The following is a 24,961-nucleotide window of genomic DNA, read 5'->3' on the forward strand; positions in this document are numbered from 1 at the left end:
GCGGAGAGACGCGACGAGCGCTCGCGATGGAGTGTATGGTCCGGGTACTGCTGCTGCGTGATGCACTGCTATCTACAAGTCTACAACAATCGCGAACAAAGCCGGCCCGAGAGGTCGACCACCTCGTCTACCTCCTCCTCCAGCGCCGCCGCCGCTGCCGCCGCTCGACAAAGTGGCACCGCCGCTGCCCGCCCTCGACTCGATCACGCCATGAGGTCGCCGGAAGGATCTGCGCCCATCCTCGTCCACACGGCGGCGTAGTGCCCGTCGACCGGGCCTCCCTCGCCGACCGAGAAGTGCGTGTGCTGGTCGCCCATGGCGGCGCACATCTCGCTCGCCGAGTGCTGCAGGCCGAGCGTCACCTTGATCTGCGGCGGGCTGCGCTCGTACTCGACGAGCTTGGGCTCCTCGGCGTCGGCCGACGAGGGCCGCTCGGCGTTGAGCGCGTCCGTCTCGAGCGAGCACATGATGTTCTGCACGGCGACGCCCGCCTGGTTCCACCCGGTGTGGCCCGCCTTGATGACGCCGGCGGCAGCGACCTGCGGAGCGAGAGAGCGTGTCAGTACCGGCGAGGGAGGACGGCGACGAGGACGAGAGAGAGAGAGAGCGGGTCGCACGTCGCCGATCGAGTACACGTTGCGCCGCAGCTTCTCGCTCCGCTTGTCGGCATCGGGCACGCCTGCAACGTCGACCTGGAGCGTCGGGCGGATCTTGACGAACCCGTGCTCGTCGAGCGCCTCGGGCAACCACTGGCCGAGGAGCTGCGAGTTGGGCTTCTGGCCGGTGCAGCGCAGCTGTGGGGGCAAGGCGACCGAGTCAGTACTGCGCCGCTCGGGACCGAGAGGCGAAGGAGAGAGGGACAGAGAGGACGCACAAGGAGGTCGTACTCGAGCTCGCGCCCGTCGCGAAGCTTGACCGTCTTGAGCGTCCCGGGCGCATCCTCGTCCTGCGGCGGGAGCGCGAGCCGCTCACCGAGGACAACCTCGACGCCGAGCACCTCGAGCCGTCGCACGACCTCGTCGTGCATCTCCTGCTTGTACGCGGGCATGAACCGGTCGCGCGAGTGGACGAGCGTGACGCGCTTCTTGGGCGGCGGCGCCTCGCCCTCGGCGAGGCCGAGGTGCGCGACGTTGTGCGGGTTGTTGTACAGGTCGGCGATGTCGGTCGCGAACTGGATGCCGAGGGCGCCGCCGCCGGCGATGAGGATCTTGGTCGCGCGCTTGATCTCGGCGCCGCGGCTCTCGAGGAAGGCGACGCCGTCCTTCTTGGTCCTTGCCGTCGACGTGAGGCATGGTGGAAGCTGGCACCCGAGAGCCTGTACCGTCGAGGATGGGTTAGTATCACTCGCGGCAAGCTTTCGCGCGTCGGCGGTCGGCCGGGCGTGGAAGGGAAAGGGGGAAAGGGAGGAAGGGATGGACACACGTAGATCATGTATTCCCAGCTCAGCCTCCTCGTCGACAGCTTCTTGTCCCTTGGCGCAGCGTCCAGCCTCGCCGACTCGAGCTCGTCGGTCAACGACTCGATCTCGTCGGCCTCGCCCTCGAGGTCGCGCTCGTGCTCGAGCAGGTCGCGGTCGAGCTCGATAAAGTCATCGTTGAGCGACGTGACCGAGGCGTGGATGACGACGTGGCGCGCCTTGTTCGACAGCGGGAGCGAAGCGTTGGTCGCGGCGGCGGCGGGTGAAGGGATGATGCCGCCGAGCGGGATGAAGGTCTTGTGCGAGTGCCCGGGGACGACACTCACTCTGCGAAATCGGGTACGAGTCAGCGAGGCGTCCCTTGGAGTGCGGCGGGAGGAGACGCACCGAGGGTGAAGGTACAGGTCTGCGAGGGACGAGAGCGAGTCAGCGTCGAGTCGGCGGCACCGTCTGGCTAGTGCCGCGCACAGGGCCACACTCCGCCCTGCTGTCCGACCTGTCCTCGACGCACGCGGCCCGCTGCCGGCGCTGCCTCGATCGCCGAGCACAGCCACCCGTAAGAGCAGGCTCGGCCGGCCGCGAGCCCAACGCCAGGACGCTCAGGCGACGAAGGAGAGACGACGGGACTCACGGTTGAAATGGCTGTGCGGCGTGTGCGGGCGCAAAGAGTCAGCTTATGCGCGAGGAGGCGAGCGAGACGGGGCCGCGGGACCTTCACCGCCACGGCGACTCGGGCGCGAGTGAGAGAGGGACGCACGTCTGGCGGTCGATGACGACGACGCGGTGTGTTGAAGGGAGGGTGCGCGACAGGAGCTCGGCCGCTCGTGCGCCTGTGGGCGAGGGAGGCGAGTGTTCAGCGGTCGGCTGCGCCGGCGGGAGGAGGAGGAGGGCGAGGTGAGCGCACCTGCGTAGCTCGCGCCGAGGATGACGACGTTGCGGGTAGCAGCTGGTGCAGCGAGGGCGACCATGGCGAGTGCTGGTGTGATGTAGGGCGAGCGAACAGAGCCATCAGATTGTGGCCGGACTTGATCTGGGCGGACGTTCGCCTCGGCGACCACCTCGCTCCGCTTGCTCGCTTTCCTCCTCTGTCCTCTCTGAGCTCGAGCTCGAGAGAGTTCTCCGATCGCTCGCCAGAACTGTGACCGGGCCGGCTTGGCACAGTGAAACCGCGTCGAGTGCTCCGTCGTTTCGCAGCGCTCTGCCGACGCTTCGTATTCGCCTCTTGCAAATCTCGAATACGAGCGAATTAGACTTGCTTGACCTTCGCAGTGCTCTTTGCCGTCAACATCGCTCGCAGTCGTCAAAATCCCCGGTCTTGCGAGTCGCGCGAGCTCTACGCTGAGACGGTCGGCGGGAGAGGCTCGAGCGCCGCGCAAAGTTCGGCCGGCGCGCGGACCGCTTCTCGTCCACCGGCCGACGCCGGCCGCGGCACGAGCGAGTGTCTTTTCCCGCCTCAGCCGACCTTTGGCGTTGGGCCGCTCGCCGTCTCAATGCTTCGTACGGACGCTCTGGCTGTTGCCGACGGACAGGAGGCGAGAGGGAGGGAAGAGAAGTTTCAGCGGCGGCCGGGCCGAGCGAAGCTCCTTTGTGAAACGATGACGGCGACGGCGCGGTCGAGCTTTCGCCCTCTCGGTCCTCCCCTCCTCCCACCACACGCTGAAAAGCTCAGCGCCAGCCATGCTGCCTCGTACCGCCATCTCGAGCCTCAAGGCCGCCCTCCCCCGCCGCACGTTCGCGACCTCGGCGCGCTTGTCGAGCGTCCTCCCCCGCCAGCCGGTCGCTCCTCTCGCGACCACCGAGGCCGTCCCTCGCCGCCGCGGTGTGGCCTCGACCCCGCCCGTGCTCGACCCGCAGGAGCCGTCGTACGCCAACGTGCGCGAGGACATCGTCATCCCGTACCCGGAGTGCGTCCCCCCCTCTCTCGTCGCCTTATCCTCCTCGTCAAGACTCGAGCTGACCACTGTCTTTGTCCCGCAGGGAGTCCGACTTCCCGCCCGATGACCTTGGCCACAACATGGAGGGTCCCGACGTCGACGTCGGCCGTCACAACCGCCGCACGCTCGCCTCGTTCTCGATGACTGGCAAGGTGCGTCCTCTCTCGCCTTTTTTTTGGCGACCGGTTCGGGCGGTGATACCTCGAGGGAGCACAGACGAGCCGAGGAGTCTGCCCTGCCGCAAGCTGGCGAGCGCGAGGCGCTCGTTCGGCGCGCAAAAGGTGCAACGTGGACAAGCGCGGTGGGGCCGATCGGACCGCGTCGGCGAAATTCCCAGCGGCCGCACCCTCGCGATACTTGGCCAAGGACCAGCACTGACGAGCTTCTCTACTACCGTGCGCAGGTCTGCGTCGTCACCGGTGCTGCTCGCGGCGTGAGTCTGTCTCTTCCAACCCCTCCCCGCGCTGCCGGCCGAGAGGGTCGTCACGACCTTCTCTTCGGCCCCCGCCTTTGTCGTTCCCTTCTTTTGCGGAGCGCGCAAGACGCTTGTCGAGGCACACTCAACTGACAACGAGCCGCACACAGCTCGGCAACCTCATGGCGCGCACGTTCGCCGAGTCGGGCTCGAACCGGATCGTCATCCTCGACCTCGACAAGAAGATGGCCGAGACGGCCGCCGTCGAGCTCGTCGAGTGGTTCGAGGAGCACGGCCAGGCCCAGAAGGGCGAGATCCAGGCCATCGGCCTCGGGTGCGACGTGTCGAACGAGCAGGAGGTCAAGGACTGCTTCTCGACCGTCGTCGACAAGTTCGGCCGCGTCGACGTCCTCGTCACGGCTGCCGGCATCGTCGGTGCGTCCCACGTCTCTCTCCTTCAGCTGTGTTTCGTATACTGACGGCGAGGTCGTCGGCGTGCGCGCAGAGAACTTCCCGGCGACCGAGTACCCCGCCGACAAGTTCCGCAAGCTCATGGGCATCAACGTCGAGGGGTGCGTCCTCTCTCTCTTCCTTGCATCCCTCGCAAATACTGACGCCCCGCCTTGACCCGCAGCTCGTTCTACTGCGCTCGCGAGGCCGCCAAGGACATGATGAGGCGCGAGGCCCAGGGCTCGATCGTCCTCATCGGCTCCATGTCGGGTGCTGCCGTCAGTGCGTCCTCATATCTCTCTGTGTCACGTCGGACGAGGCAGAGCGGGTCAGTGGCCGCGACAGAAGGTCTCGAGCTCGAGCGGCGGGAAGAGGTCCGAGCCCGACTGACTTTCTCTTCCTCCTTCTTTCCCTCCCATCACCCTCTCCTACAGACGTCCCGCAGCCGCAGGCTCCCTACAACGCCTCTAAGGCCGCCGTCCGCCACATGTGCTCGTCGCTCGCCGTCGAGTGGGCGCCCAAGAACATCGTGAGCTTTCTCTCCTCCTCGCCCCTTCCTCTCGTCCCGGTTCTCTCCGCTAACGCCTCTTTCTTCACCCAGCGCGTCAACTGCATCTCGCCGGGCTACATGGCCACCGCCCTCACCCGTGTCATCCTCGACCGCGACCCGGTCCTGCGCGACGCCTGGGGTGCGTCCCCTGCTTCTCCCGCCTCTTCTTCCATCGTCCAGACGCTAATTTATCGCTTCGATCAAAAGTTTCCTTAACACCGATGGCCCGGCTGGGTGACCCGGAGGACCTCAAGGGTGCGTCGGCGCGTTCCCTGACCTCTGCGGGAGCCGGCGGTCGAGTCCTGACCCTTTTCCGCCTTCAGGAGCCGTCATCTACCTCGCGTCGGACGCCTCGGCCTTCACGACCGGCGCCGACCTCCGCGTCGACGGTGGCTACACCTGCAGTGCGTCCTCGCTCGTCCTCGCCGTCGAGAAGGGCGCCCCGACTGACCTCGTCCTCCTCGCGCAGCGTGAACGCCCTTCTCTTGGTCACGTTTCCTCTCCTCGCGCCCCTTTCCTCTCTCCCTTTCGTACCATGCTCGAGCTCTCGCCGAAATTAGAAGTCGTAATGCCCTCTCGAGCCGTCGTCGTCGTCGTCGAGAGAGTCCTCGAGCCTGGTGCGGTCGAGCCTCTTTTCAGCGACCGAGCAGGCAGCTTCTCTCGCTTCTCGCAATCTCTCAGGCCGCTCGAGAGGCTGAAAGTGTGCTCTAGAGTGATGCATGGCAAGTCTCGACACAGCTCGGCACGAGCGTGGCCCTCAGGGAGACCCGTCCGTCCCGCTCGCCGGTCCCGCCTTGAATACCTCGGGCCAGATCGTCCGCAGCTCTGCAGGTGTACGCGAGAGTGTCAGTGAGAGATCGAGGAGAGGGACGCGTGCGCGACTCGCCCGAGACGAGAGAGAGGGAGAGAAACGCGAGGAACGCACCCTCGAGATCGTGCACGACGCTCACTCGCGGCTTCTCTGCGTCTCCCGCCTTGCCCTCGTCCTCCTCCCCAGCAGTGGTCGTCTCGACCGACCCAAGCCTGTCCTCCTCGCTGCCGCCCTCGTCAAACAGGACGCAGTGCCGCCACCCGAGGCCGTTTGCGCCGCGCACGTTCAGGGCCGAGTCGTCGACAAAGTAGAGCGACGAGACGGGCGGAGGAGGGGTCGAGACGTGTCGCAGAGCGTCGTTGAAGAAGGCTGTGGCGCGCGAGAGAATCGAGAGTGAGGGTGCGCGACGAGGGAAACGCGCGAGGAAGGAAAGGGAAGGCGCACCGGCTTCGGGCTTGCACGAGAACTCGCCGGCGCCATAGTCGCACGAGATGACGCCCTCGAGCTGGTCGGCGATGCCGAGGAGGTTGAGGACCCGCGTTGCGTGCTGTGGCCGGGCGGGAGCAGGGTCAGCGACGTTCTCGAGGCGGGCCGAACCGTCGCCGCCGAGAGAGAGAGAGAGAGGGTGACGCACAATCTTGTACGCGTTGGTGAGAGCCCACACGTGGCACTTGTCGCGGTCAATGTCGGCGAGCAACCGGCGCAGCTTGGGGTCGTCCTTGAGGACCTCGTCGAGCGGGAGGGCGGCGTCGCAGTGCTTGTCGTAGTCGAGCGCGTCGACGGCGTGGTGGCGGACGAGTCCTCGGATCGCGAGGCCGTACTCGCGGTAGTAGTGCGAGTGCAGGTCCTTGGCCTCGTCGTCCGACAGGCCGAGGCGGCGGAAGTAGGCTGCGGGCGACGAGAGAGAGGTTCAGCGAGAGTTCCCTCTGCGACGGCGGCGTGGAGGGACGCACCGCGGATCTTGCCCTTCATCATCTCGGCGATGCCCGCATCCTTCGAGCTGCGCACAGGCGAGGACAGGGTCAGCTCGAGGTGCTTCACCCCCACCCGCCGACGCGGCCGGCTCCCTCGCGCCCTCACGGACCGCCAAGAGAGAGGGGGCGTGGACTGACTACAGGCAGTTGTCGATGTCGAAGAACACGACGAGTTTGCCGTCTGCAGGGCCAGGAGGAGGTCGTGGCGAGCCATCTGAGGGCCAGGTGCACTGAGCTGCGGGCGGCGAAGCGAGGTCAGCGCGGGTGCGAGAGAGGCTACAGAGTGAACGACAGGACGCACTGTGGCTCTGTAGTGCTGGCTGGACAGTCATCGAGCGTGTGCGAGGAGAACGAGGTTGGTTCGAGGACGCAGCCGACGTCGGCTCGCCCGAGCAACGTGCACCGTCGCCCGCTCTCCTCTCGGCTCTCGTGCGGGCTGCGCGACTGGTACTGACCGACTAGAGTTCCAGGAGAACGAGGGCACTAACGAAGACAGGGAGACTATGGACATTTTCGCCGCGGACCGGCGCAGGACGAGGAGGAACGACGAGCTCGTCACGGTGCAGCGCCGGGCCAGAGCTCGGCGCGACCAGTCGACGAGACGCCAAAGTCGCACGACGACGAGCGCGACGTCGAGCGCGTCGGCGCCGACGACGTCGTAGGCGAGCTCGACGTGGACGACGCGCGAGCCTGCGACTCGAGGTACGAGCGCGGTGACGGCGGGTCGGGCCCGTAGAAGGGCAGGCAGCGCGCGACGACGTCCTTGGCGCACTCGACGTACTCGAGCGGCGCCGACGAGTTGGACAGCTGAAGCTGGAGGAGGTCGAGCAGGGCGTTGGTCGGCCACAGGTCCATCGACGGCGCGAGGTCGGCCTCGCTGTCGGGGAGCAGGGACAGCGGCACGATCGGCGTGGCGTCGAGGTTGTCGTCGATGAAGGCGTGCAATGTGGGCAGGCCGTGATGGTACTCGTCGCGGGTGCAGACGGCGGTGCGAGGAGGGCTGAGGTCGAGCGGTGGCGGCGGCGGGCCCGAGCCTGAGCGCTTCCTCGCGAGGAGAGCAGCGCTGAAGGAGGGCGACCTTGTGCGTCGGGCAGGAACAGGCAGCGACCGCTGCGGGTGGAAAAGGGAGTCACGAACGTCGCTCGGTCGAGCCGAGAATCGCTCGAGGCGAGCTGCTCACCTCGTCCGCCTTGAGCGCGCGCTTCTTGGCCCGCTTCTGGCGCTCGGCGACAGACTCGAGCGTCGTGTCAGGGCTTGCGAGGCCTGCAACCTTGCGAGCGGCGCGCGTATCGCGACGGACGGCGGGCACTGGAGGAGGGCGTTGTCAGTGACTGCGCCTCGAGGAGCAGGACAGGGCGCGAGAGCGAGGACGCACTGATGCTGCTGCTTGAAGGGGTAACAAGTGTGGGACGGTGGAGAGAAGGAGAAGCACCAGAGCGAGCGAGCAAGAGAAGCGGTCTCCGCGCCCCGCTGCCGTCCCCTTCGCCGCGCAGGCTCCGCGCCGGCGAGAGCCCGACAGGAGGCGATCGGCGCTAGCTCACGAGAGGAGACGGACGCTCCCACGGCACAGGAGAGACGGACGCTCCGGCACCGGACGCGCGGGCGAGGCGCGAGCAGGCGCGGAGCGAGATGCAGCGAGGCAGTGAAGCAGTGCCTGCAGTGGGTTCGCAAGCGAGCACGCAGAGCTGCTCGTGCGCACGAGCGGGTCGGCGGAAGTGGCTGTGTAGCGCGAGAGGAAAGGGAGGCGAGCGGACGAACACCGAACGAGGAGATGACCGCCGGCTCTTGAGTCCACCGCTCTGCTCGTGCTCTTGCTGCTGCTTGTACCTCGCCAGACTCCAGCCATGGCCGACACGCCCGCTCAGCCCGCCATCCTGCGCCTCCCCGTCGAGCTGCACCTCCGCATTCTCCTCGACCCGACCCTGTCCTACTTCGACCTGCACCGCTTCTCGCGCGTCTGCAAGCACTTTCGCCGTCTTCAGCAGGTGCGCACACCCTCTCGCACCCACTCCCCCAGTCCCGAGCGGTGAGCTGACACCCTCTTGTCCCCCCTCCTCCCCGCCTCCTCCCCTCCCCACCTCGCGTCCTCGGCACTCGCAGAACTCGCAGCTCGACTCGCGCCTGTTCCGCCGCGGGTACCCTGTCGACCGCAAGCGCTTTGGTCCACGCAACCACCCGGCCAAGAGGGGCCACAAGGTCGCGTTCCACCCGGTCCTCAACCTCGTCTCGCTGAGCCGCCCCGACCTCGACGAGGCCGACATTGCCTGCTACGGCTCGCGCGCCGGCCGCGACGACGGCGACGACGACGACGGCAACGCCGCGCCGCGCTACTACAAGCCTCTCGACCTGCCCGTCGCCAACGAGTACGCGACGTCGCCGCCGTGCGCCAAGCTCATGTTCCTCGCCGGCACCGAGCCCGTCATCGCCGACGCCGGCGGCGTGCGTGTCCGCTCCGTCATCGAGGTCGTCACGGCCATGTGGGCCTCGCCTGCGCCGGCCGAGGTCCAGATCCAGGAGATGTTGCAGCGCGAGGGCGACGGCGAGGACGAGTGCGACTGGGCCGAGCTGCGCGAGGGGCTCATTGAAGAGCCGGGCGACATGAGCATGTGGGAGACGCTCGGCGACAACACGTTCTGGGCCGGCATGCGCCGCGCCATCTGCGTCCAGGACGGCGTCGTCGGCCTCGAGCCTAACCCGTTCGACTGAGTCTCCACGGTGCGTCGGCCTTTCCTCTCTCTCTCTCCTTTCCCGTTCTCCTCGACACGTCTCCTGCTCTTTGACACGTTCCACAGCAACGTCCCTCGCACCGCGACGACCCCTCGCTTTTCCCTCCCCTCTGTGCCACTCTCTCGCCTCGCTTGATCGCTTCGCCTCTCTCTGCAACGCCGGTTCGTCAACTTCAGACAGCCCGATCGCCCGAGAGAGAGAATCGCTCGCTCGGTGAATCCCGTGCGCGAGAGCAGCCCGCCGTCTTGCGCTAGCAAACGAAGGCTTCGCTCACCGTGCTGTCACAGGCCCGTCCAGCCTTGCGCCGTATGCCGGACCCGCTCCTTGCGTGAGCCCGGCTTCTCGCGACAGTCAGAGACTCGCAGGCCCAGCTCGAGCGGAAGAGAGCTCGCCGGACGACGTCAAGCGCCGCACGAGCCGGGGCGCCAAGCGGGAGACAGGACCGAGCGTCGAGCCAGAGCGCAAGCCTCTCGGGGTCCTCGTCCTCAGTGACTCTTAGTAGCTCTCGGTCAGTGCAACGCAGTGCTTCTTTTGCAGTCTCGAGTCCGGGAAAGCGGTTCCCGCCTTTGTCTCCTCGGCGAGCGAGAGCGGCTGCAGTCGGTCAGGGCGCACGTACATGCGCGCTCACGAGGAGCGAGAGGAGATAAGGCCAAGGCCAGCCGAGAGCTGTCGAGCGAGCGAAGCGCGGACGAGCGAGCGGCCCGAGCGGGGGAGCGCAACTTGGGAAGGCCGCCAGCCGGAACGAGCGCTTCCTCTCGCGCCATCGTCGACGAGCTCAGCACCGCTGTATCTCTCGTCGGACAGACACACTAAAAGACACAGAGAAGGGTGACCTCGTTGCAGCCTCGCAGAACCCGCTCAGAAGAGCCACACGGTCTCGATGTCGCCCGAGCCCGTCATCTCGAGCGCGATGCCAGGGAACCCGTGGATCTCTGCGCGCAGAGCCAAGGCCTAATCAGTCGAGCTCGACGAGACGGATCGACGACGAGAGAAGAGGAGGAACGTGCGCGACGCACCCGTCGTCTTGCCCCGGACGCCGTCCTTGCCGTCGGCCGTCCGGTCGAGGATCATCGGTGGCTCGTCGCCCATCGCGAGCTCGCCCTCGCGCCTGCTCGACTCGCCCGCCGCCGCGCCCTGACCCTGCGCGCCGGCCCTCCCATCGCCGCCTCGCCCCAGCCCGTCCTCGCCGCGCAGGAACGCCCGGACAGTTCCCCAGCCCTCGTCGGTCCCTCGCCTCTCGCCCTCGTCGGCGTCGGCGACACGCCCCTCGTCGCCTGCCGCAGGCGCGACGAGGACGCTGGCGGCGCGCGCCGTGCGGCCGAACTGGACCTCGCCGGGGAGGTTCGAGTGGAGGAGGATCTTGAGGAGGGTGTGTGGCGGGATGGGGCGGGTCGAGGTGGACGAGGTGGAGGGGGAGGAGGAGAGGAGGAGGGTGAGGCCGAGGTGCGGGTAGGAGAGGAAGTAGGGGTTGGCTGCGGGTGGCGGGAGGGTCAGCTGGGCGGGGCGGGGCGGCCGAGGAGAGACAGTGAGAGGGGGCGCACGCTCGAGTGCGGCATCCGACGACGACCGAGCCTCGAGAGACGCAGTGTGGATCGACAGGCGGTCCTGCAAGGGCGCACGGGGCGAGGTAAGCTCCGCCGCTCGACCCGAGGCCCGCGCGAGAGAGAGGAGGAGAGAGTGGACGCACGTCCTCCTTCCAGAACGTCCTGACGGCCGCCCCAAGGTCGCACAGGATGTCCTCGCTCGTCGTCACGCCGACGCGGAGCTCGACGGGCGCGAGCGCGGTCGTCGGCTGATGGAAGTGGAGCTCGACGTGGGTCGGCCGGCGGGTCGGGTCGAGCTGTGCGAGACGCAGGGTCGCCAAGCGTCAGTCAGGACTTGCGCGTAGATCCAAACGGATGGCCGGGCGAACCGAGGGGACGCACATGGATCTCGGCGAGGCGCAGGTCTCCTTGAGCGACGGCGGGCGAGTCGGGCAGCGCAGGGTGGAGCCACGCTTGGTCGACGGGGACGCCGTCGGGCGCAGGCAGTGCCGTGACGACGATGCGGTTCATGGTCGACCCTGCGGCGGTGGCGCGTAGAGCTAGTCAGTGACGAGACGGCGAGAGAGATAAGGAAAGAGGGAGGGAGACGCACCCGACCCCGTGCGCACGACACCGAACGCGACGCCCGGATAGCTCAGCATTTCCTCCGCTCCCTGCGTGCCCTCGCCGCCCGTGCTCGCCCTCGAGCTGCCGTACGTCGGGCCCAGCACGCGCCGCACCGTCTTGACCACGTCGTCCTCGTCGTCGCCGCCGCCCCGAGCGCCTGCGTAGTCGCCCGACAGCGACGAGGAAGTGCGCAGGCGCTTGCCGCGGTACGACACCCAGGCGTCCGGCTCGGGACCGAGGACCTCGATGCGCGCGAGGCGCTGCGCGAGGGGCGAGAAGGTGAGGTGGAGGGGTGGGGAGGAGAGGGTGAGGTGTACGGGCGAGGTCGAGGGGGCCTGTTGAGGGTGCGATGAGGTCAGCTCCACGCGCAGGTACGCTCACAGGGGAGCCGCCGCTCGCTGTCGACGAGCTGGCGGGATCCCCCACATCGAGACGAGGACGAGCGAGAGGCCGAACACGCACCTGCTCGTCCCACGCGACCTTGACGGACGGGTAGGTGGAGCGGAAGGAGCGGACGTGGTTGAAGACGTTGAACAGGGCGCTGCCTGTGCACCGTGGGGCAGAGAGTCAGACGCGGCGGTCGCTCGGTGGGGCTTCGAGGAGGAGGAGGAGGAGGGCGCACCGAGGCGGAAGGGGCCGAGCGAGTCGCCGGGCACGAGTGCGAGAGGCTCGGTCATGGCTCTGGTGGGAGCAGTCGCGCTGTAGCAGGTCGAGGGAGAGAGCTGAGCGAGGTGGGGGCGAGCGAGACGAGCTCTCGGTCGAGCAAAGCGTGGCCGCCGGTTCTCTCCGCCGAGGTTCAGCCTGGCTGCAAAGCTATTCGTGCGTCCTTCTGCCGGATCAAGAGCCGGACAGAGCTGCACTGGAACGAGCGACTCGAGTGCATGCTGGCGGAAACGCCGAGACACGTTCGAGGTGGGCGCGTTTTCGCTCCAAGCTGCTCGCGCTCTCTCGCTCTCCTCCTCCCTCTCTCCCTCACCACCACTTTCTTCACACGGTGAGTCTTTCTGCACCTCGCCCCGTCCTTCAGCCCTGCCCGCCCTGGGACTCGCACGCGAACAGCCACTGATCTCGCTCTCCTCCCACCCCTCCCCTCCTCGAACGTTTTCACCTCTCTCTTCTTCACCAACCTCGCCAGATCATCATGGGCTTCTCCGAGTTCACCTCCCCCGCCGGCCTCCAGGGCCTCGAGGCTCACCTCGTCCACGTCTCGTACATCGAGGGGTCCGTCCACTCTTCTCTTTCCCCCTCCCTCCCCTCGCGCTCTCGCCTCGCCCGCCGCATGTCCACCCGGTCGTCCATACACGATGAACACTACGCTTTGGTCCGTGTTTCCGAGGAAGGGAATTAAGACGCCCGCCAAACGCTGAAGAAACCTACCCTTTTCCAAGCCTTCTGAACCCGCGACCCTGGACATGCGTCGGCGACGACGACGACGACGAGCAGCCCCTGTTCTCACACGAGCCCGGCACTGACTCGTCCACGCCCACAGCTTCACCCCGTCGCAGGCCGACGTCGCCGTCTTCAAGGCGCTCCCGTCCGCCCCGGACGCCGCCACCTACCCGCACACCGCGCGCTGGTACAAGCACATCCAGTCGTTCGAGGCCGAGCACGAGACGCTCGCCGGCGACGCCACCAAGGCCTACACCGCCTACGGCCCGTCGACCTCGGCCGGCGCCACCGCCCCGGCTGCCGCCGCCGCCGACGAGGACGACGACCTCGACCTGTTCGGCTCGGACGACGAGGAGGTCGACCCCGAGGCCGAGGCCCTCAAGCAGAAGCGCCTCGCCGAGTACGCCGCCAAGAAGGCCAACAAGCCCAAGACGATCGCCAAGTCGCTCGTCACGCTCGACGTCAAGCCGTGGGACGACGAGACCGACATGAAGGAGCTCGAGGCGTTTGTGCGCTCGATCGAGAAGCCGGGTCTCGTGTGGGGCCTGTCCAAGCTCGTGCCCATCGGCTACGGCATCAAGAAGCTCCAGATGACGACCGTCATCGAGGACGAGCTCGTCTCGCTCGACGAGCTCCAGGACCAGCTCGCCGAGGAGGGTGAGGAGTGGATCCAGGTGCGCCCCGCTTTCCCTCTCTCTCTCTCTCTCTCTCTCTCTCTCTCTTTCTCGTGTGCGTCTTCTGTTCGGGAGCTGACTCGTCTCCCTCGCAGTCGTCGGACGTTGCCGCCATGGCCAAGATCTAAGGATCTCGTCCTTCCTTCCTGCAGTACCACCTGTTGTCGCCATCCACGGCGCCCGCCTCGTGAGCGTGCGCCCTCGTCAAGGTCCTCGCGAGGCTGTCCGGCTACACCGCTTCTGGTCTCTGCCTCGGCGTCGACGTCGTCTCGGGCCTTCTCGCTCGCGCCTTCCCGACGTGCGCCCTCCTCTCTCTCCATCGTTCTGCGCGCTCACTCTCTTTCTGCCTCCCTCCTCCTTCCTCCCTCCCTCCTCCTTCCTCCCTCCCTCCTCCTTCCTCCCTCTCTCTCCTCCTCATTCACCTCACCAGCGCATGCCTGCCCTCTCCCTCTGTCCTCGGACAGACGCGCCCGTCAGTCGGCCTTGGTTGATCGGCCCGGCCGTGATCCATGGGAGAGGCCATTAACAAGCGTCTGGAAGATCCACAAGGCCCCTCCACACTCGCGCGCCTTGCTCCCCACGGCGCGTGGGCACTTCAGTTTGGTACCTGACACCTTTTCGTAGAGCGAGGACTTTGTGCAACGCTGCCACGTCTCCCTCATCGTTCCTCTCCGTCTCGGTCCGCCGAGAGCCTTGAGCGAGTCTGAGCGAGCACGCATCTGAGAGCGCTAGTTGCGAGAGCAGCAGGCGAGCGGGAAGGGGCGAGTGGAAGCAAGCGAGGGGCTCGAGCGCTCGAGCTCGCTGCCACGTCGGCCGGCGCTCGGCGTCTTGCGCTCGCACGCTCGCCCGTACATAGCTGCAGTGCGAGAGCAAGCAGGTGAGAGAGCAACCGACAGCGAGGAACGAGGAGAGCGCGAGGCCGAGTCGTCGCCTTCCCAAGTCGACCTCGCTCGTCGTCTTTGCGCTCTCGCGCTCTCGTCGCTCATGCTCGGCCTCTGCCTCGCTCGTGCTCGACACGAGAGTGGCTTGCTCACCCGCACGCACGTGCTCGAGACGAGGGCGACGAGGTGCAGCGACGAGAGAGCTTGCGGTTCGAGCCGGTTTCGCAACGATACGGGGCTCGAGCGCGACGTGCATGTCCGCCCACGCGAGGCGGATCTTGCCGCAGGGAGGGCAGCAACACGACGTACTCACGAAGGAGGAAAGGCGGGCGAGCGACGAGACTAGCGAGGTGCAAGGGGGATCGTGAGCGAGAAGGAGCTTTCGAGAGCTCTCGTGGCGGCCGACAGAGGACAGCGAGGCGCACGCTCGAGACGGTGCACGAAACTGGTTGCAGGCACGCCGTCTACGAGTCCAGCACCTCCTCGCCCGCACCTTGAAAGCTGGCAAGCGCACGCTCGATCCTCGGTTCGTTCGAGCCGGCGCCCGCCCGGATCCACGCGTACATGCGGTCGCAGCTCGGCTCCCAGTAGCTCTTGAGCTCGTCGGTCTGCCCTCGGACGAGGCTGACCTGGAGCAGGGGGCTCGTGATGAGGACCTTGTGCTGCACGAGGCTGAACCAGGTCGACTCGTCGACCTCGACGCCGATGTACAGCGCCTCGAGCTTGAAACAAATCTGACGCAGGATGCTTGCCGACGGCGGCGCCACCATGTAGACCGCAAAGCGGTTCGTCTCGCCGGCAAAGACGCGCTCCAGGTCCATCTCGAGGGGCGAGTCGAGCCGGCCGTGCTTTTGCCCCGCGTAGACCGCCCGGACCCGGTGCACGATCAGGTTCTTCTTGCGTATCTTGCTCGTGAGGTACCTGTTGCCGGTGAGCTCGCCCAGAATCGCCTGCGCGTACCGTGTCGGAAGGTCAGGCACGAGCTCTGGTGCGAAAACGAGGACGGAGCGGGCGCACCTTGGCTGACCGATCGCTCTGGCTGAGGTGGACGACCTCCTGGCCCAACGTCACCCGCGAGACCGGGTTGACCCCACCCAGGTGGCCTCGGGCCCACGCGACCTCCTCGTCGGCGAGCGGCATGACGGCGAACGGGTGAGCTTTGCCGGGCCCGCAGACCGTCTTGTGCGCCGGCCAGACCTGTGGGCAGTTTCTGGGTCAGCTCAGGCTCTTCAGGAGAGGTCGAGAGAGTGGACGCACAAGTTTCTGGTGGTCCTTGCCGCAGAAGAAGAGCGAGATGCCGGCCTCGACGCACGCCGAGCAGCGCCGAGTCGTCTCGACGCCGCAGACCTCGCACGGTTGCGGGACTGGCTCGGGAGACATGGATGATCGATGCAGAAGATGAAGAAGCAGGCTGGACCTCGGCAGCGGTGCCGGTCGAGTTGGTGGGAGGAGGAGGAGGGAGGACGAGAGCCGCGTCCGCCAAGTCCAACCTCTGGCTCCTCACCTGCCCTCGTCTCGCCCCTTGCTGGCTCAGAGACGCCATCAACTGCCTCAGCAGACTTCTCAAGACCGCCTCCGAGTACCAGCACACCGCCCCACGCCGTCCTCGCCTCTCCAGCTCGCCTCATCAGTGCCGAGCACACACCCCCTCCACGACATCATCCTCATCGTCCTACCTGCGAGATGAGCTCCGAGTGGGACCAGACGTGCCTCGTGTGCGGCATCAAGACCGAGAACCGGTGCTCGAGCTGCGCCAAGGCCGGCATCGACCTCTTCTTTTGCTCCCCCGACCACCAGAAGCTCGTGCGTCCACCTTCTCTCTCCCTCTCCCTTCCTCGTTCTGTGCGCCGGAGCCTGATCATCTCAGTCGATGCCCACGCAGGTCTGGAAGGCGCACCGTCGCGTCTGCGGGCCGGGCAAGGCCAACCCGTTCATGTGGCCGCTCCTGTCGCAGCTCGAGGCCGACGAGATCATCGAGCACATGCACGACATCATCGTTCCCTTCGCGCTGCGCAACTCCGAGATGGCGACGTTGGCAGGAGCCATGTGCCGCTTCTTGGACATCGACCCTGAGCAACTCAAGGTGCGCTGCGGCTGCTTCCCTCTCTCTGTCTCCCCTCTCTCCGTCTGAGCCACTCCTGACCTGCGCACCCGCGGTTTACTCCTGCAGTCTCTCGTACGCTACCTCGTCATTGGCGCAGAGCGCCCGCTCGGGGACACTACCGAGCTTGACCAGCTCATGCTCGCAAAGCTTCGGGCTTTCGAGCCGGCGCGCCGGGCGCGAGTGCTCGACGCCCAGTTCATGAGCGTGCCGTACCTTGACCCGATCACGGCCACGGCGCACCATGACGTCCTTGTAGCCCACACGAGCCCAGAGGGCAACGAGCCGTGGCGCACCGAGTACCGGCACCTCATGCTCGTGCAGCTGTTCCTCGGCCAAACCCCTCCCGTTGAGTGGTTCGACCGCATCTTTGCGCGGTCCAACGCGTTTGTGCGCACCGAGATCGAGCCGCAGCACCCTCGAACTGCCGAGAAGCTGCTCATGCAGGGGCCGGCGAGCGAGATCCTCGCCGAGCGGCTGAGCCAGTACAACCTGTAGCGTTCCACCGCGCAAGGACAGCGAGACGTCGAGCATGTGCGACTGTGTCGAGTGCGAGCAGAGAGGCGAGCGTGCTTCGAGAGCAAGCTCTCGAGCGCCGTCGGCGCGAGCGCGAGCCTTGAGCTCAAGTTTCCTGCGCTTCGAGCGGACGAGAGCAGCTCGCCCGTCCAGGCTTGCTGCGGTACAGCGCGAGTATAGAGGACAAAGCGACTGGGCGAGATCGGCCCTTGAGAGAAGCAGAGCGCGAGTTACGTTGCGCCCTTCCGTCGACCCGATCCTCCTCTTCCTCGACGCATCCTGCCTCGCCGAGTGACGCTCGACGAGCATGTCGAGGCCGTGCATGAGGTCGACGGCGAACGATTCGCGCAGCAAGAGGGCAAGCGAGCGACGAGCGAGCGAGAGCCGAATCGAGGAGGGGCTCGAGCGCCCGCGCTCGCTGCGTCGACTGCTCTTTCTCGCGCGCTCGGCTCCATCTCTCGCACTCTCTGCTCGATCTGAAGAGCGACGACAACGAGACATGCGGGCTTGCTCTGCACAAGATCGACTTGCAGCTGCGCCGCCGAGCAGAAGGAGCAGGACCGGGCTCGAGCTTTCTCCTCTCTCGAGCACGACAACCAGCATCGACAACCGCTCTCTACGTTGCACGATCCGACACACACACTCTACCTGACCTTCCACGCCTGGGCCCCGACGCCCTTCTTGGCCCCGTCCCTTCCGAGCACCTCCCAGCTCGCCTCGACGACGAGCTCCCTCGAGTTGTCCGGGTTCTTGTCGAACCTGATCGTGCCCTCGAGCCGGTCGCCAACCTCGACGCCCGTGATCGGGTCGCGCAGGACGAGGAGCGTCTGCTTCCAGTGCGTCGGCGTGTCCCACGCGCCCGTGGTGAAAAAGTGCTCGCCGGGCTCCGAGGCCGACGCGGCGCGTGCTGGGGGCGAGAGGAGGCGAGGGGAGGGGGTGAAGAAGGTGTCGAAGTGGGCGACGAGGGCGTGGAGGGTCATGGAGGGGGAGGAGGGCGAGGGCGAGGAGGAGGGGAGGCGCGTGATGGGGAGGATGAAGGGGGACGAGAAGGACAGCGAGGCGGCCGTCGCCGTTTGCGTGTAGATGTCCTGCGGGGCGAGGAGGGTCAGTAACCTCGAGAGAAGGACAGAGAGAGAACGAGAGGGACGCACAGCGATCGACACCTCGTCGCTGACGACCTCGCCCTGGTCGACCACCTCGATGATGGCCTCGTCCTCGATCTTGTCCTTCATGGCTCGCATGTCGAACCCGTACACGCTGTCCCAGAACGCGACGCGGTCGGCGTACCACGGGGCGCCGGCAAAGGCCGACACGAGGATCGACGTCTGCGAGGGCACCATGAGGCCGTCCGGCTGGAGGTACTTGTCGCGCGCGTACAGGACCGAGTCGAGCATGCACTCGTACAGCAGGCAGTAGCCCTGTGTGCGCGGGGCAAGGGACGAGAGTCAGAATCTCGCTCGGGCGCAACGAGGCGAGGAAAGAGAAAGAGAGAGAGAGAGCGCGAGACGCACCATCCATTCCGAGATGATGACGTCGACCTTCTCCGGGATGTGGATCTCCTCGACCTTGCCCTTGATGACCTCGATCGTGCGCTCGAACCCGTTGGCCTTGACGTTGCGCACGGCCTTGTACGCGACGTTGCTCGCGTCGACGGCGTACACCTTGCGGGCGCCGGCCTGGGCCGCAAACATGGACAGGATCCCGGTCCCGCACCCGACGTCGAGCACGACCTTGTTCTCGAACCGCGCGCGGTTGGCCGGGTCGACGATGAAGGAGCGGTACGCGAGCGTGCGGACGCGGTCCTTGAGCATGACCTCGTGGATGTCTGGTTCGCGGGCGGCGGTCAGTGACACGCTCGGGCGGACGAGAGGGGGGAGAGAGAGAGACGCACCGTTGTACTGGTACGACTCGAAGTAGTGGTCGTCGTCCTTGTGCACCGCCTCGCCGTCCTTGTTGCCGTCGCCCTCGTCGGCGGCGCCATCTCGCTCCTTGGCCTTGCCCTTGCCGTCCTCGACGACGACCGTCGCACCGTGGTCCTGGGCCGCCTCGTCGAGGCCCATGACGCCGCCGAGGCGCGAGCGCACAATCTTGCGCAGCTGGTCGTTGGCGGCCTGGGCGTCCGACAGCTGGGCGCGCAGGGCGTCGACGAGGTCGGACGCGGTCGGGTCGAGGGACGCGCCTGGTGCTGCGGGGACGGAGGAGGAGGACGAGGCGGTCGGGGCGGGTGCGGAGGAGGACGAGGGCGCGGCGGCCGAGAGGCTCAGCGAGTCGAAGTCAAGCTCTGCGGGGGAGGGTACGAGCGAGGTCAGGGCGAGGTCCCTCGGGCGAGAGAGAGAGTGGGAGGGACGCACGGAGAAGCGCATCGTCCTCGATGACGGGCTTGAGGTACTGGTCGTCGTCGAGGAAGGCGGCGTTGCGGTCGAGGCGGCGCAGCGAGGCCGGGTCGGGCTTCTGCGGGCGGGGGTTCCTTGCGCGTCAGGGAATGCGACCGGGCGTGTGTAGGAGGGACAGGAGGAGGGGACGCACGGTGGCCCGGATCCAGTTGATGAGGCGGATGCGCTCGAAGAAGTCTGGGAGGGAGCGGGGTCCGTGAGTGGGTGGGGCAAGTTGAGGGTGAGGGAGGCGTGGGACGGACCGAGGGTGGAAGCGAGGAGGGCAAGGTCGACGCCGTGCGTGTCGCGGTCATGCTCGAGGGCAGCGCGGGCCGACGAGAGCTCGAGGTCGGGGTCGAAGAGGGAGCGAGCCGGCTGGTCGTCCTCTTGCCAGTCGTCGAACGAGGCGTTGCCGTCCGAGGCCGAGTCGTCATCCGAGAGCCAGGCTTGGTCCTGGGAGCTCATGGTGGTGTAGTCGGGCTGTGAGATGAGAGCGAGGCGGTGAGGGGAGGCGCGGCCGAGCTTGATCGCCTCCGGAGAGCCTCGCCTTGTCGCCTCGCTCCCCTCTCCTCCCCCGTGACCCGACTCTTCTCTTCGTGCGTCCCTATCCTCAGCCTCTCGAGTCTGTCCCTCCCACCTCAACACCCCCACCGTCTCGCCCACTCGCGGCGCCGCCCGCAACCACCGACGACGACCCCGCGCCGAGCACATTTGCACGCCCGAGCCACCACCTCGCCCTGCCCCTCCAGCGCACCTGCCACCGTCCTCAGAGCCCTCACTGCACTACGCCGAGCTCGCCCGAACCGCGCCCGAGCTCGCCACGAGGCGGCAGCACTGTCGACGAGCAGCCGCACCCCCTCAAGTGCCCGCGCTGACCTCGCTCCTCTTCTCCTCCTCCTCTCCCTCGCCTCGCCTTGCTGTACACCCACTCGACACACACCCACAGAAAAATGGCCAGCCGTCCCGTCGTTCAGGTTCGTTCGCTCAAGGGCGAGTCGACGAGCACTCTCCCGCTCCGTGCGTCCCCTCTCTCTCTGCGTCTCGGCTCGCCCCGTCCGGCTCTCGCGCTGTGCGGGGCGCGTCGTCGATCCATTGAACCGGGCTGACACGTCGTCGTACCCCCCTCACAGCGGCCGTCTTCACCGCGCCCATCCGCTCGGACGTGGTCGCGCAGATCCACAAGAGCGTCGCCAAGAACCGTCGCCAGCCGTACAGCGTCGCCGAGAACGCCGGTCACCAGACGTCGGCCGAGTCGTGGGGCACCGGTCGCGCCGTCGCGCGTATCCCGCGTGTCGGCGGCGGCGGCACGCACCGTTCCGGCCAGGCCGCGTTCGGCAACATGTGCCGCGGCGGTCGCATGTTTGCGCCGACCAAGGTGTGGCGCAAGTGGCACGTCAAGGTCAACGTCAACCAGCGCCGGTTCGCCGTCGTGTCGGCCGTCGCCGCCACCGCGCTCCCGTCGCTCGTCCTTGCGCGCGGCCACCGCATCGAGGGCGTGAGCGAGATCCCGCTCGTCGTCTCGAACGAGGTCGAGGCCGTCCAGAAGACCAAGGAGGCCGTCGCCGCCCTCCAGGGCCTCCAGGCCCACGCCGACGTGTCCAAGGTCATCGCGTCCAAGAAGGTGCGCGCCGGCCGTGGCAAGAGCCGCAACCGCGCCTTCCGCCAGCGCCGCGGCCCGCTCGTCATCTACAACGAGGACAAGGGCCTCGTCAAGGCGTTCCGCAACATCCCCGGCGTCGAGACGGTCAACGTGCGCTCGCTCAACCTGCTCCAGCTCGCGCCCGGTGGCCACCTCGGCCGCTTCGTCATCTGGACCGAGGCCGCCTTTGCCCAGCTCGACGAGGTCTTTGGCACGTACGACAAGCCGTCGGCCCTCAAGTCGGGCTACTCGCTCCCGATCAACAAGGTCACCCAGACCGACATCTCGTCCGTCATCAACTCGGCTGAGATCCAGGCTGTCCTGTGCGTCCCTCTCTCCCTCTCTCTCCCTCTCCTGCGTCCGGAGCGAGTCCCTGACCGTCGCCCCGATGCACCCACCCACCCACACAGCCGCGAGCAGGGCGCGCCGACGACCAAGAAGGGCGTCGCGCAGAAGAAGAACCCGCTCCGCAACCGCGCCGTCCTGTTCCGCATGAACCCGTACGCCGCGACCCAGAAGCGCATCGCGCACGCCGCCGAGGCCCGCGCCAAGAAGGACGGCAACAAGAAGGCCGGCGCCAAGCAGCCCCTCGAGCGCGCCTCGAAGGAGTTCAAGGCCACCCTCCTCTCGGCGTAAGCTCGCCTCGCTTCATCCAGCAAGTTCGAGCGTGTCGAGGTGCTTGTTGGTCGTCGTTCCCCTCTCCCCTTTGTCCTCGTCCCCCTCTTGCCGTAGCGACCCGACGATGGGCGTTTCTCGTCGCGAGCGGGTGCGGTGCAAAGGGCCAGGCGGCCGTTTTTCAAGCAGCTCTTCTTCTTATCTCGTTGCGCGAGCGAGAGTCAGAGAGAGCTGGAGCAATGTGCGAGAGAGAGGGAGAGGGAGAGGACCTCGACGAGGACGCAAGCGCAGCGTGCACGAGCCTCTCCTCCTCGAGGCGGGGCGGGCCCTCCTCGCTCACTCGCGCTCTCTCTCGCCTCGACCTCTCGCTTCGCCGTCGTGCGCGTGCTGAGCGTGAAGCCTGAAGTAGCGGGAGAAGGCGTCGGCTGCAGGAAAGGGGAGCGGGAGAATGACTCTGCAACATGCTGATCTCGACGATGCTGCTCGACGAGACTCGAGACAGCTGCTCGCGACGACGACCTTGCCCATTGCAGGTGCCCTCTACAGCTCCGTCGCTGCTGCGCGCGCCTTGGCCCTCGCCTCGTCCTTGAGAGCCCGCCTCGCTCTCTTCTCGTGCAGGTACTCGACAATCTCAGGATGCGTGCGGCTGATGACGACGTTCTCAAAGACGATGATGCACTCGCGAGTGAGGCGCCGCCACTCGGCGGGCGGCTCGCGGTGACGAGTGAGGCGGTCGAGGTCGTGCAGAACAATCTTGGCGAGGACAAAGTGGCGGTACTGGGTGCGCCAGGGCTCGGTGCCGTACTCCTTGTTGGTCGCGACGATGAAGTCGTGACCGACGAGAGCTTTGAGGGCGTCGATCGGCGGCGAGGAGCGCTTGTACAGTGTGTGCTTGATGCGCATGGTCTCGTACGCGCGCACGCACGCAAGCACGGTCTGCTGAGCGGCCAGATGGCCGTCCCAAATGGACATCGGCGCACCCTCGGTGACCTTGGGGACGATGTACTGGGTCACAAGAGGAAGGCGAGTCAGTCCAGCTCGAGGCAGGCCGTTTCGCGCGACAAGGCGAGGGTGGACGACCTACGGCAAGCTTTTCCGGCGAGAGACGGAGGCTGTATTGTACGCCCTCGGCGACCGTCGAAGGACCTGGGCCAGGCTCGGCGAACGTGCCGGTCGACTCGTGCATGTGCTCGATGATCTCGTCGGCCTCGAGCTGCGACAGGAGCGGCCAGATGAACGGATTGGCCTTGCCCGGCCCGCAGACACGGCGGTGCCATTTCCACATCTACGGAAGACGAGACGATTAGCTCGAGGTGCCGGAAGGGGAGAGAGGGAGAGAAGTTGGACGCACGAGCTTCTGGTGGTCGGGAGAGCAGAAGAAGAGGTCGATGCCGGCCTTTGCGCAGCTCGAGCAGCGGTTCTCGGTCCTGATGCCGCACACGAGGCACGTCTTGTCCCACTCGGAGCTCATCTCGAAGGTCGGATGATGAGGGTGATGTCGTGGAGGGGGTGTGTGCTCGGCACTGATGAGGCGAGCTGGAGAGGCGAGGACGGCGTGAGGCCGGGTGCTGGTACTCGGAGGCGTGTTCGAGAAGTCGGCTGAGGCAGTTGATGGCGTCTCTCCGCCAGCAAGGGGCGAGGCGAGTGAGGTTGAGGAGCGAGAGGTTGGACTTGGCGGACGCGGCTCTCGTCCTCCCTCCTCCTCCTCCCACCAACTCGACCGGCACCACAGCCGAGCTCAAGCCTTCTTCTTCATCTTCTGCATCGATCATACATGTCTGCCGAGCCAGCCCCGCAACCGTGCGAGGTCTGCGGCGTCGAGACGACTCGGCGCTGCTCGGCGTGCGTCAAGGCCGGCATCTCGCTCTTCTTCTGCGGCAAGGACCACCAGAAACTCGTGCGTCCCCTCTCTCGACCTCTCCTGAAGAGCGTGAGCTGACCCAGCAACTGCCCACAGATCTGGCCGGCGCACAAGACGGTCTGCGGGCCTGGAAAAGCGCACCCGTTCATGGTCGAGCCGCTCTCCGACGAGGAGGTTGCGTGGGTCCGAGGTGAGCTGGGCACGACAAGCCTGGCATCTGGTGTGACGTTGAGCCAGGAGCTCGTCGACCTCAGCCAGAGTGATCGGTCAGCCAAGGTGCGCCCGCTCCCTCCTCGTCTCTCCTCCAGAGCTCGTGCCTGACCTTCCGACAACGAACGCGCAGTCGATCCTGGGCGAGCTCACGGGCAACACGTACCTTACGAGCAAGATACGCAAGGAGAACTTGATCGTGCAGTGGATCCGGGCGGTCTACGTGGGGCAAAAGCACGCCCGCCTTAACTCGCCCTCGAAGATGGACTTGCAACGCGTCTTTGCCGACAAACCGAACCGCCTCCCGGCCTTCATGACGACGCAGCCGTCGGCAAGCATCCTGCGTCGGATCTATGCCAAGCTCGAGGCGCTGTACATCGGCGTCGAGGTGGACGAGTCGACCTGGTTCAGCCTCGTGCAGCACAAGGCCCTCATCATGAGCTACCTGCTCCAGGTCAGCGTCGTCCGAGGGCATCCCGACGAGCTCCAGAGCTATTGGGAGCTATGCTGCAGCCGCATGTACGCGTGGATCCGGGCGGGCGCCGGCTCGAACGACCCGAGGATCGAGCGTGCGCTTGCCAGCTTTCGAGGTGCGGGCGAGGAGGTGCTGGACTCGTAGACGGCGTGTCTGCAACCATTTTCGTGCACCGTCTCGAGCGTGCGCCTCGCTGTCCTCTGTCGGCCGCCACGAGAGCTCTCGAAAGCTCCTTCTCGCTCACGATCCCCTTGCACCTCGCTAGTCTCGTCCGTCTCCCGCCTTTCCTCCTTGGTGAATACGTCGCTTCGCTGCCTGTCGAGAAGAGCGAACTAGAGGCCTAGTTCGCGCGCCGTCAGGGTGCAAGCGCAGGTACGACGAGCGAGGTCGACTTGGGAAGGCGACGACTCGGCCTCGCGCTCTCCTCGTTCCTCGCTGTCGGTCCCTCTTTCACCTGCTTGCTCTCGCACTGCATCTCTGTACGGGCGAGCGTGCGAGCGCAAGACGCCGAGCGACGGCCGACGGGGCAGCGTGCTCGAGCGCTCGAGCCGCTTGCTTGCTTCGACTCGCCCCTCCTCGCTCGCCTGCCGCTCCCACAACTCGCGCTCTCGGGTCCGTGCTCGCTCAGACTCGCTCGAGGCTCTCGATAGACCGAAACGGAGGAGGAACGATGGTAAGGGAGACGTGGCAGCGTTGCACAAGGTCCTCGCTCTACGAAAAGGATGTCAGGTTCCGCTAAAGTGCTCACGCGCCGTGGGGGAGCAGGGCGCGCGAGTGTGGACGGGCCTTGTGGATCTTCC

At 66.7% G+C, this 24,961-nt stretch overlaps 12 protein-coding genes across 12 annotated transcripts; 6 read left to right on the top strand and 6 right to left on the bottom strand.

Annotated features, from left to right (window-relative positions):
• Positions 1 to 35: 35 nt before the first annotated feature.
• RHOBADRAFT_56457 (uncharacterized protein) lies at positions 36 to 2,400 on the bottom strand. Its single transcript, XM_018418358.1, has 8 exons — positions 2,322 to 2,400; positions 2,175 to 2,247; positions 2,049 to 2,059; positions 1,805 to 1,823; positions 1,423 to 1,744; positions 875 to 1,315; positions 618 to 794; positions 36 to 539 (listed from the first exon to the last, which is right to left on the bottom strand). Exons 1-8 carry the CDS (start codon positions 2,383 to 2,385, stop codon positions 204 to 206), a joined length of 1,443 nt encoding a protein of 480 aa, XP_018267657.1. The 5' UTR covers positions 2,386 to 2,400; the 3' UTR covers positions 36 to 203.
• Positions 2,401 to 3,217: 817 nt separating this feature from the next.
• Positions 3,218 to 5,352, top strand: RHOBADRAFT_40191 (uncharacterized protein). Its single transcript, XM_018413693.1, has 11 exons — positions 3,218 to 3,321; positions 3,395 to 3,503; positions 3,755 to 3,784; positions 3,937 to 4,201; positions 4,272 to 4,338; positions 4,401 to 4,498; positions 4,651 to 4,745; positions 4,818 to 4,905; positions 4,974 to 5,021; positions 5,090 to 5,170; positions 5,236 to 5,352. The coding sequence occupies exons 2-11, from the start codon at positions 3,432 to 3,434 to the stop codon at positions 5,238 to 5,240; spliced, it is 849 nt and encodes a 282-aa protein (XP_018267658.1). The 5' UTR covers positions 3,218 to 3,321; positions 3,395 to 3,431; the 3' UTR covers positions 5,241 to 5,352.
• A 108-nt stretch (positions 5,353 to 5,460) lies between these two features.
• RHOBADRAFT_30782 (uncharacterized protein) lies at positions 5,461 to 6,775 on the bottom strand. Its single transcript, XM_018412922.1, has 6 exons — positions 6,690 to 6,775; positions 6,531 to 6,577; positions 6,212 to 6,465; positions 6,022 to 6,124; positions 5,692 to 5,946; positions 5,461 to 5,591 (listed from the first exon to the last, which is right to left on the bottom strand). The coding sequence occupies exons 2-6, from the start codon at positions 6,550 to 6,552 to the stop codon at positions 5,524 to 5,526; spliced, it is 702 nt and encodes a 233-aa protein (XP_018267659.1). The 5' UTR covers positions 6,553 to 6,577; positions 6,690 to 6,775; the 3' UTR covers positions 5,461 to 5,523.
• A 1,620-nt stretch (positions 6,776 to 8,395) lies between these two features.
• On the top strand, positions 8,396 to 9,380 carry RHOBADRAFT_56460 (uncharacterized protein; the record flags this gene model as incomplete). Its single annotated transcript, XM_018418359.1, has 2 exons — positions 8,396 to 8,536; positions 8,652 to 9,380. The coding sequence occupies 2 exons, from the start codon at positions 8,396 to 8,398 to the stop codon at positions 9,255 to 9,257; spliced, it is 747 nt and encodes a 248-aa protein (XP_018267660.1). The 3' UTR covers positions 9,258 to 9,380.
• A 756-nt stretch (positions 9,381 to 10,136) lies between these two features.
• Positions 10,137 to 12,105, bottom strand: RHOBADRAFT_47566 (uncharacterized protein; the record flags this gene model as incomplete). The annotated part of the gene is made up of 8 exons (XM_018415007.1): positions 10,137 to 10,210; positions 10,295 to 10,750; positions 10,820 to 10,883; positions 10,966 to 11,118; positions 11,204 to 11,340; positions 11,415 to 11,763; positions 11,891 to 11,973; positions 12,051 to 12,105. 8 exons carry the CDS (start codon positions 12,103 to 12,105, stop codon positions 10,137 to 10,139), a joined length of 1,371 nt encoding a protein of 456 aa, XP_018267661.1.
• A 458-nt stretch (positions 12,106 to 12,563) lies between these two features.
• Positions 12,564 to 14,151, top strand: RHOBADRAFT_65766 (uncharacterized protein). The gene is made up of 3 exons (XM_018418770.1): positions 12,564 to 12,649; positions 12,918 to 13,491; positions 13,587 to 14,151. The coding sequence occupies exons 1-3, from the start codon at positions 12,570 to 12,572 to the stop codon at positions 13,617 to 13,619; spliced, it is 687 nt and encodes a 228-aa protein (XP_018267662.1). The 5' UTR covers positions 12,564 to 12,569; the 3' UTR covers positions 13,620 to 14,151.
• A 685-nt stretch (positions 14,152 to 14,836) lies between these two features.
• RHOBADRAFT_47568 (uncharacterized protein) lies at positions 14,837 to 15,752 on the bottom strand (the record flags this gene model as incomplete). Its single annotated transcript, XM_018415008.1, has 3 exons — positions 14,837 to 15,322; positions 15,390 to 15,569; positions 15,630 to 15,752. The coding sequence occupies 3 exons, from the start codon at positions 15,750 to 15,752 to the stop codon at positions 14,837 to 14,839; spliced, it is 789 nt and encodes a 262-aa protein (XP_018267663.1).
• A 303-nt stretch (positions 15,753 to 16,055) lies between these two features.
• On the top strand, positions 16,056 to 16,971 carry RHOBADRAFT_47569 (uncharacterized protein; the record flags this gene model as incomplete). Its single annotated transcript, XM_018415009.1, has 3 exons — positions 16,056 to 16,175; positions 16,255 to 16,455; positions 16,543 to 16,971. 3 exons carry the CDS (start codon positions 16,056 to 16,058, stop codon positions 16,969 to 16,971), a joined length of 750 nt encoding a protein of 249 aa, XP_018267664.1.
• Positions 16,972 to 17,587: 616 nt separating this feature from the next.
• RHOBADRAFT_30788 (uncharacterized protein) lies at positions 17,588 to 19,236 on the bottom strand. The gene is made up of 4 exons (XM_018412923.1): positions 18,881 to 19,236; positions 18,501 to 18,814; positions 18,141 to 18,407; positions 17,588 to 18,077 (listed from the first exon to the last, which is right to left on the bottom strand). The coding sequence occupies exons 1-4, from the start codon at positions 19,047 to 19,049 to the stop codon at positions 17,634 to 17,636; spliced, it is 1,194 nt and encodes a 397-aa protein (XP_018267665.1). The 5' UTR covers positions 19,050 to 19,236; the 3' UTR covers positions 17,588 to 17,633.
• Positions 19,237 to 20,307: 1,071 nt separating this feature from the next.
• RHOBADRAFT_65768 (uncharacterized protein) lies at positions 20,308 to 21,815 on the top strand. The gene is made up of 4 exons (XM_018418771.1): positions 20,308 to 20,378; positions 20,492 to 21,323; positions 21,411 to 21,531; positions 21,598 to 21,815. Exons 1-4 carry the CDS (start codon positions 20,312 to 20,314, stop codon positions 21,634 to 21,636), a joined length of 1,059 nt encoding a protein of 352 aa, XP_018267666.1. The 5' UTR covers positions 20,308 to 20,311; the 3' UTR covers positions 21,637 to 21,815.
• A 308-nt stretch (positions 21,816 to 22,123) lies between these two features.
• Positions 22,124 to 23,086, bottom strand: RHOBADRAFT_56464 (uncharacterized protein; the record flags this gene model as incomplete). Its single annotated transcript, XM_018418360.1, has 3 exons — positions 22,124 to 22,620; positions 22,700 to 22,900; positions 22,967 to 23,086. The coding sequence occupies 3 exons, from the start codon at positions 23,084 to 23,086 to the stop codon at positions 22,156 to 22,158; spliced, it is 786 nt and encodes a 261-aa protein (XP_018267667.1). The 3' UTR covers positions 22,124 to 22,155.
• A 303-nt stretch (positions 23,087 to 23,389) lies between these two features.
• On the top strand, positions 23,390 to 24,305 carry RHOBADRAFT_47573 (uncharacterized protein; the record flags this gene model as incomplete). The annotated part of the gene is made up of 3 exons (XM_018415010.1): positions 23,390 to 23,512; positions 23,573 to 23,752; positions 23,820 to 24,305. The coding sequence occupies 3 exons, from the start codon at positions 23,390 to 23,392 to the stop codon at positions 24,303 to 24,305; spliced, it is 789 nt and encodes a 262-aa protein (XP_018267668.1).
• Positions 24,306 to 24,961: the final 656 nt, after the last annotated feature.

This window comes from Rhodotorula graminis (assembly GCF_001329695.1).
Source record: "Rhodotorula graminis WP1 unplaced genomic scaffold RHOBAscaffold_20, whole genome shotgun sequence".
NCBI lineage: Eukaryota > Fungi > Basidiomycota > Microbotryomycetes > Sporidiobolales > Sporidiobolaceae > Rhodotorula > Rhodotorula graminis.

Coding starts and splice junctions, on each gene's coding strand:
- RHOBADRAFT_30782 (XM_018412922.1), bottom strand. CDS start 6,552: ATGATGAAGGGCAAGATCCGCG. Junction 6,125..6,211: donor TCACCAACGCGTACAAGATT/GTGCGTCACCCT, acceptor GCCCGGCCACAG/CACGCAACGCGGGTCCTCAA. Junction 5,947..6,021: donor CTCGTGCAAGCCCGAAGCCG/GTGCGCCTTCCC, acceptor CGCGCGCCACAG/CCTTCTTCAACGACGCTCTG.
- RHOBADRAFT_56457 (XM_018418358.1), bottom strand. CDS start 2,385: ATGGTCGCCCTCGCTGCACCAGCTGCTACCCGCAACGTCGTCATCCTC. Junction 1,316..1,422: donor GCTGGGAATACATGATCTAC/GTGTGTCCATCC, acceptor TCGACGGTACAG/GCTCTCGGGTGCCAGCTTCC. Junction 540..617: donor ACGTGTACTCGATCGGCGAC/GTGCGACCCGCT, acceptor CTCGCTCCGCAG/GTCGCTGCCGCCGGCGTCAT.
- RHOBADRAFT_65766 (XM_018418770.1), top strand. CDS start 12,570: ATGGGCTTCTCCGAGTTCACCTCCCCCGCCGGCCTCCAGGGCCTCGAG. Junction 12,650..12,917: donor CACGTCTCGTACATCGAGGG/GTCCGTCCACTC, acceptor CCACGCCCACAG/CTTCACCCCGTCGCAGGCCG. Junction 13,492..13,586: donor AGGGTGAGGAGTGGATCCAG/GTGCGCCCCGCT, acceptor TCTCCCTCGCAG/TCGTCGGACGTTGCCGCCAT.
- RHOBADRAFT_65768 (XM_018418771.1), top strand. CDS start 20,312: ATGGCCAGCCGTCCCGTCGTTCAGGTTCGTTCGCTCAAGGGCGAGTCG. Junction 20,379..20,491: donor GACGAGCACTCTCCCGCTCC/GTGCGTCCCCTC, acceptor CCCCCCTCACAG/CGGCCGTCTTCACCGCGCCC. Junction 21,532..21,597: donor CCCAGAAGCGCATCGCGCAC/GCCGCCGAGGCC, acceptor CCCCTCGAGCGC/GCCTCGAAGGAGTTCAAGGC.
- RHOBADRAFT_40191 (XM_018413693.1), top strand. CDS start 3,432: ATGGAGGGTCCCGACGTCGACGTCGGCCGTCACAACCGCCGCACGCTC. Junction 4,499..4,650: donor CATGTCGGGTGCTGCCGTCA/GTGCGTCCTCAT, acceptor CCTCTCCTACAG/ACGTCCCGCAGCCGCAGGCT. Junction 4,746..4,817: donor AGTGGGCGCCCAAGAACATC/GTGAGCTTTCTC, acceptor TTCTTCACCCAG/CGCGTCAACTGCATCTCGCC.
- RHOBADRAFT_30788 (XM_018412923.1), bottom strand. CDS start 19,049: ATGGGCCTCGACGAGGCGGCCCAGGACCACGGTGCGACGGTCGTCGTC. Junction 18,815..18,880: donor CGAGTCGTACCAGTACAACG/GTGCGTCTCTCT, acceptor CCCGCGAACCAG/ACATCCACGAGGTCATGCTC. Junction 18,078..18,140: donor GCGACGAGGTGTCGATCGCT/GTGCGTCCCTCT, acceptor CTCGCCCCGCAG/GACATCTACACGCAAACGGC.